Here is a 15,792-nt window from a genome sequence, read left to right on the forward strand (position 1 = left end):
TCCCAATATGCACCGACAGCGCGCCACCGCCTTCTTCCGCAAATGGCAACTGGACTACGTTTCCCGGTGTGCACCGGAATAGGTCACCACGGGGACCGCTGCAGTAAGCTCGCATCTGATTGGCTGATCGGGTGTGTCAGGGAGGACGCCTGTCGAAGATGGCGGCGCTGTGTGTGTATCGGTTTGCTAGCAGAGGCTGGCTGTGGAACGGTGCCTTGGCTGCACGTAGGGACTTTTGGTCTCGATCCAGGTAAAGCTGAGGGTTTCTCAATGGGTTCCGTCCCACGAAAGTCGCCAGAAGCTGAGGGACGAGCTCAGAGGGTTAAGATGGGACGCTGGTCCTTAGCCTGCAGAAGTCAGCGTGGAGGAGGGGTCCGAGCGCAAAGCTTCGGCCCGCGTTTCCGCGACAGGCAGAGCCTCTCCTAATGGGAACACTTTTTCCTCGCTCCTTCCTTTCCTTAGTAAGCAGCAGCAGCAGCAACCACGTGTCAAAGGCACACTGGACGGATCAACCTAACATGTGAACCTAGGTCCTCAGTAAGCCACGCTCCTTGGCGGGGGTGTATGTGTTTAGCAAAATCAGAAATAAAGGCTCCCGCACAACGTTGTGCGTCTCTCCCCCACCACCGTGCTCGCTAGCGGTCCCTCCCCCTGCGCTCTTCCGCCCGCCTCTCCTATTTCATCGATACATACAACAAATAGTTTGTAAACGCCTTCCATTTCTCCAAGTCTCTTTTCCACGCCGCAGCACTGTGACTCGCGAGGGACCTGAGGACCACCGAAGAGGTGCACGCGCACGGTGGCTGTAGACTCCCTNATGCAAATCAAAACAACTCTGAGATTCCATCTTACACCTGTAAGAATGGCAAAGATCAAAAACACTGATGACAACTTATGCTGGAGAGGTTGTGGGGGAAAAGGAACACTTCTGCATTGCTGGTGGGAGTGCAAACTGGTATAGCCCGTTTGGATATCAGTATGGCAATTTCTCAGAAAATTAGAACACAACCTTTCTCAAGACCCAGTAATACTACTTTTAGAGATATATATCCAAAGGATGCTCAATCGTGCCACAAGGACATGTGCTCAACTATGTTCATAGCAGCTTTGTATGTCATAGCCAGAACCTGGAAACAACCTAAATACCCCTTGACAGAGGAATGGATAAGGAAAATGTGGTACATTTACACAGAAAAAAAAGATAACGACATCTTGAAATTTGCAGGCAAAACATCATTTTGAGTGAGGCAACCCAGACCCAGAAAGACAATTATCACATGTACTCACTTATAAGTGGTTTTTAGACATAAAGCAAAGCAAGCCAGCCTACAAATTACAATCCCAGAGAACCTAGACAACAATGAAGACCCTAAGAGAGCCATACATGGATCTAATATACATGGGAAGTAGAAAAAGAAAAGATCTCCTGAGTAAATTGGGAGCATGGGGACCTTGGGAGAGCATTGAAGGGGAGGAGAGAGGGGGGAGCAGAAAAAAATGTAGAGCTCAATAAAAATCCATTGAAAAAAGAACTAATTCATATTTCCATCCACAGTGTATACCTCAGTTCCCCTTCCTATTTAGCCCTATAGTTGCTTTGTTGTTATTTCAGCTGGTGATTCTAATTTGTATCATCACTCTTTCTCTAAGTGGGAGGAGCTTAGCTGTCCTATATTGCCACTTACGCCACTTTTGCAGTGGTTACTGTTGTCTAAAATTAAGGTACAGAATAACTCAGTTCTGGACTTTGACATTTTAATGAAGTTTTCTCTTTGATTGTACACATCATCTATTCTTTGTTAAATTGGGGGAAATCAGAAGGTTTGTGATTTTGAAGTATCAAATGTGATGGCGCACACAGAAAATCTGACACGTCTTCATCCAAAACTGAGCAAAGGAAAACCTTAAATGGAAGCGAAAGGGAAGTATTCCTTACAATATTAGGGTCAAATACTTACATATTTTGGCATGAAAATGGGTGAAAATTGGTGAGTCATACATTTAGCAAATTGTCCTGGATTTTCAGATAATTTATTTTCAAAAAAGATAATTTTCTAAACTAACAATATTATAGTATACAGAGATATGTTAAGTATGTCAACACAGATAAGCTTGCTAATGATAGTATATAACTTTACAGAGTGCATATAATTTCATAGAAAAAACATCATAATGGAATTGAAGTTTCTGTGGAAGAATTTTAGGGTTATCATATTAACAAAGAGCCCTAAAATAAGAATTGTGGGAAGATTTTTCCAGGAGGAGCTATTTCCTGCTAGTTTTGATTTTCAGATGATTAATAAAAGGCTTTCTTTTTAATATAATACACATGGTTATACATTACTTTTTTCTTTGCATTATTCTTCTTTATAAAAATTATTGTAAATGAAGCTGTATGTAGGTCTACTAGTTGAATAAAATCAATACGCTGCTTAATAAACAACTACCTTTAGAAAAATATTTAAACTTGTATGATAGACAAGAGACTCTCGGGTCCTAGCAGTGATTCCCAAGGTCTCCGAGAAGACAATGGACACAGCAATGGACAACTCCACCTGGACTATGGTAATGCTAACCAGCTGACCCCTGGGCAAGGCGGCCTCAGCACCTCACCTGATGTCAAGGCTCAGCCCAACCTGCGGGCAAGCAGGACACTGGAGGGTTGATGCCCTGCTATGTCTAGATAAGGTGAGGACAGCCTCCTCATATTCCTCCTCCACAGGAAAGCCTCTCATCCTCTGGCCTGGCAGCCAAGACTGCTGTCCCCTGCCCTCGTTGCCATGGTGACCTCAGGATCCTGGGATATCTGTCTAGGTATGGACCATCATTTTGGTTAATCCTCCTCAGATCTCTGACATTGACAGCTAAGCTAACTGTGGCCTTCTTGGCTAGGCAATCAGCTCCTTCCCTCGAGGCTTGTTAGTTCAGTAATCAGTGCATTAGTTAGCTAAAGCTACTGGCCTATTGTTAAGAAAAAGCAAACAGGTTTGCCTTGCTCGTATATTAAAGTATAAACAGGTTCCATATGTAACCTTTCATTAAAGGAAAAAACCTTCCATATGTTCTCAATAAAAACCACTCCTGGCTCTGGTAAAATACACTTTCTAATGATGCTGAGGGAGAAGATAATAATAATTAAATTGATTCATATATAAAATGTATGCTGCATGGATGGCTTTGAGGTTACAAGAGCACTGGCTGCTCTTCCAGAATTTCCCAGCAACCACATGGTGGCTCACAACCATCTAGAGTAAGATCTGATGCCCTCTTCCGGTGTGTAAGCATGCATGCATACAGAATGCTGTATATACAATAAGTAAAATAAAAATCTTTAAAAATAATAGTTAAATAAAAAATAAAATGTCAAATGCTAGTAAGGATAATGCAGAAACATAGGAAAGAGAAAAGGAACTGCAGAGAAGCACGGAGCTGGCTTGCTCTGGCTACCTTGACAGGTTGCCCCATGGCTTGTTCCGGGTATGTTTCTCTGTATGTTCCCATAGCAGCCAAAGGCACACGAAAGTCTGACGGGACAATTGGTCTTAGACATTAATCGTATGCACCCCGTGTGACTTGCAGACTTTACTAAAAGTCTGTTGTTACACGGAATTTCCAGAGGTTCCGGGTCTTGTCATTAATAAAGGGCGCTCAGCTAACCTGCTAGAGCCCTGACTTCTCACCCTTCAGTCATAAACACAAGCTACTAAATTTCCCTTGGTTGTCTTCTGACTATAGACTTAAAGACGTTTTCCATCAGGCTAACCCAAAGCCCTAGCTTTTATTCTGTCTCCAAGGTGTACATCTGTTCCAGCTGTTTTACAGACACCTGCTGGCTGCTTCTTTTCCTACAAATATGAATATCAGCATAATGAAAATGCTAATATTATCTAGAATGTCTATCTCCTCTGGTAAACTAAAAATTCACGTGTCAGGCGTCAAAAAGGCTTGAATCTACCTGCCACAGGTCAAATGGACTCCGAGAAGTAAAAGTTCCAAATATAAAGTTTTCTTTTACGCTCCTAAATTTTGACTTTTGTCCTTAAGATCACATAGGTGCTGTCCAGCTCATGATTCTAACCTCACAGCACAAGCCCCTTAGTCAAGACCCTAGATGACGATTCGTCTTATTAGTTACAAAGACAAGCGGGGAATGTTGGGGAGAAGGCAAAAGCACCTTGTCCTAAGGGCAGCCATTTTGACTTCAGACTCCATTTTACCTGCAGAGTAAAACAAAGTTCAGGCTCCCAAGCCCTAGGGAAGCTGGGAACCTTCCAACAGCTGACCCACCTCCTTCTTAAACCATAGACATTTGGGGACGCAGTTCAGCTCCTGAGTCTGCTCTGCAGCAGCTGATTGATCAGTTCCCTCCCCCTCCCCCTTCTTCTGTGCTACCCTGCATTAAATCTTGCCTTCCTGTAACTTCTTGTGTCTGCCTGGGTTGATTAGGATCCTCAGCCCACACCTTCTGGAAGGGCCTACGTGACCTCCCCTGCCCCTGTTGGACTGTCGTCTTATAAACAGGACATGGAAAGTGGACCAGAGTCCGTGTTCCAGGCATCCTGCTCCCTGCCCCTTTGTCATAGCCAGGGTCATTAACTCTGGGGCCTCCTGGTTCTTTCCTGGTATGCTGGTCTGCTAAAACCAGCAGTCGCCGTGGGGGTGGCAAGTGAGACTTCAAACTCAGAAGCCTGGCAGTGCCTATCTTGTCTCCTCTACGGTGCCATTCGAATTCCAGGCACTGTGGCTGTGAGGTTTGCAGAGGCTTGATGAACCAGTGCCCCAGGTGGAGGGTATGTGAGTCTCTTCTCCTACTCCCCTGTCCCCAGGCACTTATACTCTGACCGTTGGCTCAAACCAGTGACCAATGACCAAAACCCAATGTTGATGGCTGAATACTGCCCAGAGAGGAAGCCTCTGTATGGAAGGCCTTTCCCAAGCTGGTGGGCACACTGAGCCTTTAAAGGAAACAAGCCAACTTCAGGCTTCACAGTGACAACTGGTGACTGTGCGGGCTTGGTGCTTTGCTGTATCTTTTCCTGCTCCGGTCCTGTAGTCACTGATGTCAATCACCGCTCCACATAGTAAAGGGAGTATATGTTGGGTTAGTTGGGTTTATCTATTCTAGTCTTCTAGTCTTTTAAGCTATTTGCTCATTTGTTCTGGCTTAGTTTTTATTTTGTGAGACAGGGTTTCTCTGAGTAGCCCTGGCTGCCCTGGAACTCATTCTATACACCAGGCTGGCCTTGAATTCAGAGATCCACCTGCCTCTGTCTCTCCAGTGCTGGGATTAAAGGTGTGAGCCACAACTGCCCCTCTTAGAGTGGGCGGGTTTTCTAGACCTTTTGCAAAGTCCTTGTCCATCTTGCATGGCATTTATGTCCCAAGAGTTTTCACATTTTTGCCTCAAGTTGGTCTTTTAAAAATGTTGCAAGAGATGGGCACTGGATGTCTGATACTTAAGAGTGTGGTCCAAGAAGCCAAGCTCCAACATCATCCAGGATGCTGGTTACAAACATCCCAGGTATAATAAATACTATCAAAAGGACAAAACCAGTCCAATGCTGGTGGAGATGTGGAGAAGGGAATTAATACAATGTCAACTGGAATGTCTACAGAAGTTTCTCACAACATTAAAGCAGGGACGGGAGACATGCCTCAGTAGCTAAGAACACTTGCTGTCTTTTTTTTTCCATTTTTATGAGACACATCTCTCTAAAGAGACCTGGCTATCCTGGGACTTTCTATGTAGACCAGGCTGGACTTGAACTCAGAAATCAAGGCCAGCCTCTGTCCCCCACGAGCTGGGATTAAAGGTGCGTACCACTATACCCAGTCAGTACTTGCTGCTCTTGAAGAAGACCTGGGTGTCATTCTCAGGCCCCACATAGTGGCTCACACTGTCTGTAACTCCAGTTCTAGGGGATCTGACGCCCTCTTCTGGACTCTGAAGATGCTGCATGCATATGGTGCACAGGCAGGCAAACACACACATATATAAAATAAACGAAACCTATGAAAAACAGTCTGACTATAGGATCCAGCAACCCCATTCCTGGGTTTATGTCCAAAGGAAATGAGACTAGTCTGAGAGACAGGTGCGGTTCCCATCACCTGACATTCTCGACAAGGAAGCTGTGAAGATTTGTGTATGGACAGTCAGATGCTATTCAGCCACTAAAAAAAAAAAAAAAAAGAGTAAAATGGTTGGGTGGGTTGGTACACACACTTTTAACACAAGGGGCGGGCAGATCTCTGTGAGTTCAGTGACACCTGGGCTACATAGTAGGTTACAGGCCAGTCTGTGGACAGCAAGACCCTGCCAAAAACAAAAGGAAGAGTGGCCACGGTGATGGATTTGGAAGATTTTTGAGATGATTCGGGTATATAATGTATGATCTCACATACAGAAGCTCCAAAAGCTGGTCTCTAACAGGGAAGGGAGGAGTGACTACCAGAGACTAGGAGGTGCTAGAGAAGGGAGCTACAGCAGGTGGATGACAGTTACTAAGCACCAGCATTTCGTGATGGCACAGAGTCAGCAGCTTCTGAGGAATGATCCATAAACAAACTCAGATCTGCAAGGCCTGAGGGGAGGGGAGAGACCCTGGCTTGATCTCTGCATCCATGCTGGCAACAATCACACCTTGCCTGTCAGTCAAGAATGAGCCATGGACACGCCACAGAGCTGCAGCTGGGGCTCTGATGTGGGAGTGATTTCTTATTAATAATGAAACTGCCTAGGCCCCTTGATAGGCCAACCCCTAGGTGGGTGGAGTAAACAGAACAGAATGCTGGGAGAAAGAAGTTTAGTCGAGGAGTCGCCATGGTTCTCCCACTCCAGACAGACGCAGGTTAAGATCTTCCCTGGTAAGCCACCTCGTGGGCTACAAAGATTATTAGAAATGGGTTAGATTAATATATAAGAGCTAGCCAATAAGAGGCTACAGATAACGAGCCAGGCAGGCAGTGTTTAAAAGAATACAGTTTCTGTGTAATTATTTGGGGCATAAGCCATGCGGGCGGCCGGGTGCCAGGGACGCAGCCCTGCTGCTCCTATCACTACAGGGCTCTGTAGAGAAGAGAGTTTGCAGAGCACGGAGGGAGCTCTGGGTTGCACCCAGGATCAGGCATGATCGTGCATATGTAACTGTGGCACTCAGGAGGAGGAAGGCATGGGTGTTAGAAGTTCAAGGTTATCCCTAGCTGAATAGTGAATTTGAGACCAGCCTGGGATGCATGAGACCCTATCTCAAAAAAAAAAAAAAAAAAAAAAAAAAAAACCAAAGGCAAAATCCAAACAAAACTCACATAATCTTGAACAACAACAAAGATTAAGAGTCTGGAGGGTCACAGAGAACGTGCAAAAACAGCCTTTCCGGAAGGTTCTCTGGCTCATAAAGGTTGGCAGAGCTGGGCTGTGTCTCTAACAAACTCCAGTGAACAGCAGTGACTTCCGTGAGGAACGGGGAGAGGTGGCTCCCGATGACTTCCCAGCCAAGGTGGAGAGGACACAGGTTTGGGGTTCCCCAGGTTCGTGGCCTCAGGGGAAGAATGACGTACCTCCTTGCAAGCACTTGACACGAGACAGATCTCTTACCAACACACGGAAGCCAAACCACGGGTCTGAATAAATAAGCATTAACTTTTATTGAATCATGAATAATTTAAGAGTGGTACAATCATTAGCTTTATTTTTCTAAGACATGGGGCAGATCTCCAGCGGATTGTTCTCAAACCCAAAAACCTCATGACAAATGAAGATTAAATAGGGAGGGAGGGAGGGGGAGTGGAGGCGGACACATACCGTACACAAAATACTCAGTTCCTAGTTTTCTCTTTAAAAATGGCTAGAAAAAAGTCATCAAAATGCAGCAGTTTCCTCGATTATTTACAATTTCTATGTTACAATGAAAAAAAAAATGTACATCTTATAGAACATGTTTCCTAAACCGCTCGGCCTGGAACAAGCAGGTCAAAACAGCAAACCTCCCGTCCAACAGCTGCAAGGCTGGACCATTTTGCTTTTGAAGTAGATTTGCCACGGGTCAAATCTGGGCACGTGGAATTTTAAAGTCGAGCATTAAACAATAAACTTTAAAACATCCCCAAGGCCAGAAGAAGATCTGGGCAAGCCTTGCCCTTGTCACACTCCCACCCCACCCCAACCTTAAATTAAAAGGGCTTCCCATCTCACTGACGGCCCCTGCAGGATTCTTGGCCTCTTGGGAAGAAAACTTTTGGCTCCCACTGGGACCTCAGCGCCAGTGTTGCATAGGATTCCTTACGTTTCAAAATTAGCCTATCTATATAAAAAGGCAAAACGGAAGCATTTCAGACAGAGCCCTAAATGAGTACAAAGTCACTTTGTCCAGGGTTGAGCGACAGGAAGGTAGAATCACCACGTAGGAGGAAACGGGCCTTTCGACAGCCCCACCCGCTTCCCAGAGCTTCAGGAAGGTGGCTGAGCTGGGAGGCACTCAAGTGTAACTCTGCCACCGCTCGCCTGCCAGGCAGCAGTAGGTACACAGGTTTCTGTTGTGAACCTGGATGTCGGGGCAGGAAAGGCTGGCTGGGCACTAGGGATGGGGAGAACGGGTCCAAACAACACAGGTAGGGTATATTCCTAAGGTGACTGAGAAAACTATGTAGGCGGAGGGATTCGGATTTTATAACCTCCCAAATTCACAGTATGAGAGTGTACGGTCGTTGCTGGGAGACAGACTGGGAAGGGCTACCCTTCAGGGACACTGGAAGAAGGCTCAGGGTTTGGCCCTGGTCACAGGCTAGACACACGCTTTAAATGTTTCATTACAAACAAAACAGAGGACACACTCACACCCACGTGAGTGGCGGACGCTGAGGCTGGGATTACAGCGGGGGGTGGGAAAAGGTTGTGTTTGCCAGTTAATAGCACACGGCTCTCGTTCCTCTAAAGGAGGAGGACGCAAAACAGTGCCATCCCAAGCAAAGGGAGAAGTTTTGGGTTAAGCTCTTAGGGTAAAAAACTGAAAATTAAAACTGAAAAAAAAAATTCCCAAGAGACAAACATTCAAGAACAAAATAGGAAAAGATGGAATTTAAAACCCTGATTGTTAACAGAGACCCCCTCACCGGAGCCAGGAAAGACTCTAAAACAAAGGGGGATGCTTATGCCTCCCAGAAATGGATTTGCAATGTCATATGGACTTGTGGGGGTCACTGTCCAGTGAGGTTGTCGGCTGGAGACTGACAGGAACTTAAAAAGAAAATGGGACTCTCTCTCTCTCTCTGTTTTTTTCTTTTTCTCACAACCATACATCCACACAGATGAGTCTTTTGGATGAGAAGTCGGCAACTCGTGTTCTCTTTATGAACAGATGACTTATAGCCCTGTTTACTTGGGTGAGGAACACACTCGCACACATCCCCAGGCAGGCACAACACTCACGTGGACAGACACGGTCAGTACGAAACCAGTAAGGCATTGCATGGGGCGGGGGGTCAGCACCAAAGAGGTCAGACGAGGCTCATCAGGACGGAGGCAGGGCCAGGCTTCTGGGAAGAGTGACTGCCCCTCCCTGGCTAAGCTGTGTCACGTTGGTTCTGAGGAAATTGCCAGCGTTTGAAGAGGGGACATACGTTATCAACTCCTCCTGCAGCTGGGGCTTGGGGGTGACTGAGGTGGGGTTCTTAGTTCTCAGAGATGAGAAGGACAAGCAAGGTCTGCAGCTCAGCCACAGGAGGAGAACTGGCCCTCATCCATCTGCAGGGATGCAGATGCCCGTAGCCCCACGGGAGACGGCGAGGGCACAGAGCTGTGTCGATGGACACTGAAAACCCAAGCTGAGGAGGAGCTAAACTCAACTACTTTTCAGCTCTTGCTTCCACCAAAGGACTGACTCTTGTGGGGGAGGGGTGAGGGTGGGGGACTGTCACAATCAGCCAGGCAGAAAGGCAGACACAGGCAGGGTTCGAGAGTTCTCCAAAGAACTACTTTCACAGTACACAGTGTTTGCGGACGGAAACCTGACCATTTAGACAGACGAAGGAAACAGGCGCGCTCCTCTGTGTGGCTAGCCCCATCCGCCGCTCTCACTGGCATGCTCACCTCTTCTCTCGCTCTCACGGATAACTGGGGCCCGGGGAGGGGGGCTGAGAAGGGGAGAGGGATGTATTGGAACAGGCAAGATACCTCTCGGGAAGGAGAGCACCATGTGGCAAACAGAGACTAGGATGTAGTGGTGTCCCTGGGTGGCGCTCCGAGCAAGCGCCATCGTTAGCACCAGTTCTTCCGTGGGGGACGGGTGGCATGGCTCTGGGGTGCTGGTGGCCAGACCCGAGCAGGCGGGTCTGTGCTGAGGGAAACCCTGCTGTCTGTGTTTCCAAGGCGGGTTTAGTCTTTTCTGTCTGGGGGTGCTTGTAGGGGGATGCTGCTGGGTTTCAGGGCACCAAGTGGAATCTTACATGTAAAATTTTCATCGAATCTCTTTATATTTCGACGGTAAGGACCCTTTCCCGTGAAGTGTCTTCAGCGTCTCACGGAGGTCACGTCAACAAGGCAGAACGAGAAGGAGAGTAGAGCAGAGGCTCATACAGTCATCACCACGGGAGGAGGAGGTCCTGGGCTGCTCGTGCGTGCGAGGGCAGAGCGCAAGGGATGAGGCTCGCCTGTTCCTGCCGCTCTGCTCTGGCTTCGAGGCTGTGGCAGCCAGGGCTGGCTCAGGAAAGTCATCTTCAGAATGAAGTGGAGGATGCAGGCGGGATGGGGTGAGGGGAAAAGGGGGCCTCGGTCACAGAGTGGACTCCAGGGACGAGTCCAGGATGTCGTCATGGTGGCTGTTGCTGTTGGAGTCGCTGTCATAGCTCTGGGGGCTGGAGTAGTTGGCTGCCTCCTGCAACCGCATCAGCATGTTCATCTGTGGAGACAGCAGAAGGCGGCAATGTCTGTCAGTGTGCTGGGAAGCCCACCCCTGCCTCTCCAGAACTCCTGACACCTGCTCAACCTGCTCCAGATTCGCCCCAGGGCCAGAGCGGATGACGGAGGCTGAGGACCAGAGCTCAGAGTGCAGGGTTCGAATCCCAGCTTCCCTGATTTCTAGTCACATGACCTCTAGAGGTGTGGGTACGATTTCCCACGTCATTTCCTTACTGGTCTAATGTAAGGATGAAGAGTTCCTGGCCCACGGCACCGACATGCAGACTGAGTTAATGCATGTGCTACACTGCCGGCACAATGGAAAGCCCTACAGATGCCACCCCCCAGTTGTCGCCTGTGGGACACGGGCAGCTCTGACATCTGACATCAGCAGCTGCCACAGCCTTCATTCAGGGACAGGACGGCAGCACCAACTCCTTTTAATTAGGTCCTATTCACAACCTCAACCATGAGGCTGTTGCGGGCACCTACTGGCAGGCCTCGGTCAAGCCAGATTACATGCTGGCACGCACTTAGTACACCTGCTCACCACCGGAGCTAGAACAAGCGATCTGGTTGCCCTCCAGCCCTTCCTGCCGCCCTTCTTGAGTGTTCTCTTCTGTTAGGTAATGAAAGTGGTACTCTGCCATACTTCGGATGTAGCTGCCGTGGAAGCTGGGGCCGGGTTTCCGGCAGGTTGATCGTGTACCTGTGGAGACTTGGGCACTTTTGCTTCCTCGTTCTTTGTTTTTTTTTACACATGAGGTATAACTTGGCAGCATGACAATGCATGGCTCTTGTATTGGGAGAGAATTATAGCACTGATTGGGGCTTTATCATTGCTCTCATTTATCTCTCTCCTCCCTCCCTCCCTCCCTCCCTCCCTCCCTCCCTCCCTCCTTCCTTTATTCATTTATTGTAAGTTCTCCTGTTTCTTAGCAAAACTTGGCTTAGTCTTAGCTCTCTAGTCAGAGGACCTGGGTTTAGACCCTCATGTTCTCTGCCCATGTCTCCTGCTCTCAAAACGTCCCGTTCTTTGGCCTTGGTGACAGGTCCTAGCACACCTGCCTCTTCCCCGTGTTCTATAGTAACGGTGGCATCTCAGTCAGAGGGCGAACAGACGGCAGAGAATATGTGTAAGGACATTCAAAGGGGGAGAAAAGAAATCACCTAACTTTAACCCTATACAAGAAAAACCTTAAGAGAAGTTAAAGGCTTTAGTGGAAAACTAAGACAGCGGAAGAAAATACTAGGGAAAACCATTCATATTAGATCAGCCTTCCACGGCGAGGTCTTGTCGATTCCCTCTGTCCAGAGAGCTTTGCCTCACACCCAGCCCATGGCTTTCACTCACTGAGTGCTGCCAACTCACCAGCGGGTCTCCTTCAGCATCACTGGGGGGCACCTGCTTGCTTGTTGACCCCTCCCGAGGCAGAGAGTAGCCATCGAAGCCCACATCCTCAGGCCGGAGCTGCAGGAGCGGAGGCCATTCGTGCTGCTGTGGGCTGGCAGCCCATGGGTAGGTGTCCATTACCCACTTGGCAGGGTCTTCCCAGGGGGCACGCCTGCCATATAGCTGTAAACAGGCAGAGGGTACAGACTGAGATTACCTCGCTGTTCCAGGTTCGCAGCTCGATGGAAACCCTCCCAAACCAGCAGTATGCCTCATGCAGCGTTTGGAACTACGGAAGTCATCCAAGATAAAGATAGCCTGTGGTACTAGGCTCTGCAGTCTAACCTGGGCTCACTCTCAGCTCTGCTGTCAATTGATGTGCACAGCATTTGCCTCTCGGCCTTGCTTTTTCAACTTGATCAACCGTCTCCAGCAAGGTAAACAGTCTGACAGACAACTTGGCCCATTTCCATGGTGTAAATATTCCCACCATGAGGCTGCTGCTGAGTGTTGGGAAGAGCCAGTCACTACCAACCTTGCAAGCTACCTCTGGGATCCCAGTGGGTAAGTCCCACTCGGGAGAGGACATTCTTCCCAGATCGGGTCCTGGGCAGCAACATGGCAAGGCAGGAGTCACTAATGGGCCTGATGAGACGAACCTTAGCTTTTCATTTTTTAATGCATATGTATATGTGTATAGTGTGTGTGTGTGTGTGTGTGTGTGTGTGTGTGTGCGTGCCCACATGTGCACGACTGTGTTTGTGGACGCCCGAGGTCCATGTCAGGAGTCTTACTCAGTACTTTCCATATACCGGTCACTGAGGCGGTTGCTCAGCTGAGCCCAGAGCTGTCTAGTTCAGCTAGCCTAGCAGCCAGCATGCTCTGAGGATTCCATGTGCATATTCTCACATGGAATTACAAATGGGACACCTCATTGGGAATTTACATAGACTCTGGGGATCTGCACTGTGGTCCCCTTCCTCGCTGCTGTGTAACAGCTGTTCCATCTCCCCAGCTCCTGACCCCCCGCCCCGATCTTTTCAAGTGTGTCTGACTCTCAGAGTGCTTCTGCAGACACGCTGGCAGGTCCTTTTCAGCATAACACCATGTGTGGGCCACAGTGATGAGGGCTTTGCGGGCTCAGGAGTTCTCAGACCTGTAGACAATAGTAACCTATGTATTCCCCCAGGAGCAAACTGTATCGTGACTCAGTCGTAAGTGATCAAAAGTCGGAGGCATCATAAAGCCAACATGTCCTGCTTAGGAGTTTCTTTTCTCAGGCCCTGAGGCCTCGGCCCTGCAACAATTTTAATGACCGTTACTGAGGGCACTGTGAAAGACACATGTTCTTTAAGAACAGAAACCCAGGCTGAGTCACTTCTCACACACAGTGAGGCTATGACCACTATGCTGCTAGGTCCAGTATGGCTGTCTCCTTTTCATGCCATGCCTTAGCATCTTGGGTGCCGAGTGCCAAGGAGTGAGCAGTGTGATGTCTCTCACAGAAGCGCTGCTCCCATGGGTTACAGACGGGGCAGCCCCGGGAAGGAGAAGGGGCATTGCAAAGCAAGTCTGCCACTTACTGGCCAGGGGCATCAAAGCAGACATGATGGGGCATGCTCATAGACAGGACAGGGCAGGGCTGTCTAGGCTGTGAAAAGGTATTTCTACAATGACTTCGGGGTACACAGGTGGAAAATTCCAGACCCCACCCACCTGGGTGTGTGCTCCATCTAGAAAGGGAGAGGCAAAAAGGTACTGAGCCCAGAACACAACTGGGCCCAGTGCTGGCCCAAGACAATCACACCTTTTAAATTCTGGAAGGAGCCAGACTGCTTAAGTGGTGCCCCCTTCTTACCAGATAGGAAACCAGAACCTGACAGCTGTGTCAATGTGAAAGGTCGAAGGGCAGAGCTGGATCCAAACCTGAGACTCATGCTTCCTTCTCTGGGACTATCCCTCTCAGCTCACCCTCTGGGACCCCTTTGAAGCAGCCAAAACCATGTGACTTAGCCCTGGAGCCTGAGAACAGACTGTTCACCAGACCTCGGCAGGTCAGCCTGACCAAGGTTCACCATTCTTCCTGGCAGGTGCCCTCTCCCCGTGTCACCTGAGTTACTCCAGGTCTGAGCATCGGAATTCTATCCAGGATCCCCCCCCCCCCCCCCCCCCACCTCAGCTAGGCCCATCTCTCTGTATCAGTGGCTTCCTTCTTCACTGGACCCCGGCACTTCCTATGACATCATCTTGTCAGATGCCAGCTCCCTGTCTTCCCGCACCCCAGTCTGGCCTCTAGCCTAGCTTGTGGCTACAGCTCCCTTCCTCTGGGGCAATGTGAGTCTTATTCAGTCCAGCAGCCTAAAGCAATTCAGACGGAGCAGGAAGGAATCAAAGAGGCAGGTGTAAACTCATTTATGGGTCAGGATTGAAGAGGACACAGAAACAACTGGGTCATTACAGCTGAAGAAGGTAACTCAGATCGGAAGCCTCTCCCTCTGAAGGAGCATGACGGCCTCTCTGAGGAGACCCTCCAGGAAACACAGAGGCTGCAGCTTAGCCAGTGCTTAGCACTCAGAGGCCCCAGGGTTTGTCTCCACTTGCTCTTCCCTTAGCCCCAATAGGACGAACAGGTTCAGAGAGCATCTGGGCTTCCAGAAACTGGACCAGTAAAAGGGTCTCATAGGTCAGAACTTTCCATTTGTAGACAGGATAGCCACAGAGGGCATGGGAGACTGTCCAGGGTGTCAGAGGACCTTGGTAACTGATGAAAGGTACCCGAGGGTCCTTTCACTGCTCCTGTCCCTCCCAGCACCAGTCCACCCCAGCGCCAGGTCTTCCAAATCGCCCCACTTGGCCGACCCCAGACACCCTGGCAAGTGTTTCTGATGGCAGAGTGTTTCTGATGACAGAGGGGAACGGCTGCAGACCAAGTCAGAAGCTAAGTGTATGTAGGCACAGCAAACACTAGTTAAAAGAACAGAAAACATTTCTACAAGTCTTCCTACATTCCACAGGACACGGTCAAAGCCAGATGGCCAGGAGTCAGTCCTACACAAGCAAAGGAAGTGTTGTATAGCTACTGCAGACTCGGAAGGGCAGTGCAGGGACTGCTGGACGGGCAGGCAGACACTTTCCCCAGAACAGGGGAGGAAGATGCTGTCCTTCTGGATCAGTAAGAATTCTAGGTGATGGGGGAAAAAAAAAAGCCACGGCATGGGAACCTAAGATTTGGGCTGCTATGAGATTTCTAACCCTACAGGAAGCACAGGGCTCCTGGGCGTGTATGGCAGCACCAACATTCACATTTACAAAATATTTCTAGGCAGTTACACACAGACATACAAACACACAGACACACACACACACAGACACACACACACACACAGGCATGCACGCACGCACGTGCTCTCGAAAAAGACGCTATAGCCTGAACATGCAGAACTGCATGGTATCCACTAGGGGGCGATGCCATGCTTCCCCCAGGCATGGATTGCCTGAGTTTGAT

At 48.9% G+C, this 15,792-nt stretch overlaps 1 protein-coding gene across 12 annotated transcripts in view; it reads right to left on the bottom strand.

The window, feature by feature from the left end:
- Nucleotides 1-7,622: 7,622 nt before the first annotated feature.
- Nucleotides 7,623-15,792, bottom strand: part of Nav2 (neuron navigator 2) — a 625,897-nt gene continuing 617,727 nt past the window's right edge. For all 12 annotated transcript variants that reach the window (XM_050122142.1, XM_050122136.1, XM_050122147.1 and 9 more), the window contains 2 exons: nt 12,267-12,470; nt 7,623-10,895 (listed from right to left, as the gene is read on the bottom strand). In XM_050122142.1, the coding sequence (XP_049978099.1) occupies nt 10,770-10,895; nt 12,267-12,470 (330 nt within the window). In that variant the 3' untranslated portion in view covers nt 7,623-10,769. The remainder of the gene's footprint in view (nt 10,896-12,266; nt 12,471-15,792) is intronic.

The sequence above is a fragment of the Alexandromys fortis genome, unplaced genomic scaffold (assembly GCF_014885135.2).
Source record: "Alexandromys fortis isolate MF-2015 unplaced genomic scaffold, M_Fortis_MF-2015_v1.1 scaffold_170, whole genome shotgun sequence".
In the NCBI taxonomy this organism is placed as follows: domain Eukaryota; kingdom Metazoa; phylum Chordata; class Mammalia; order Rodentia; family Cricetidae; genus Alexandromys; species Alexandromys fortis.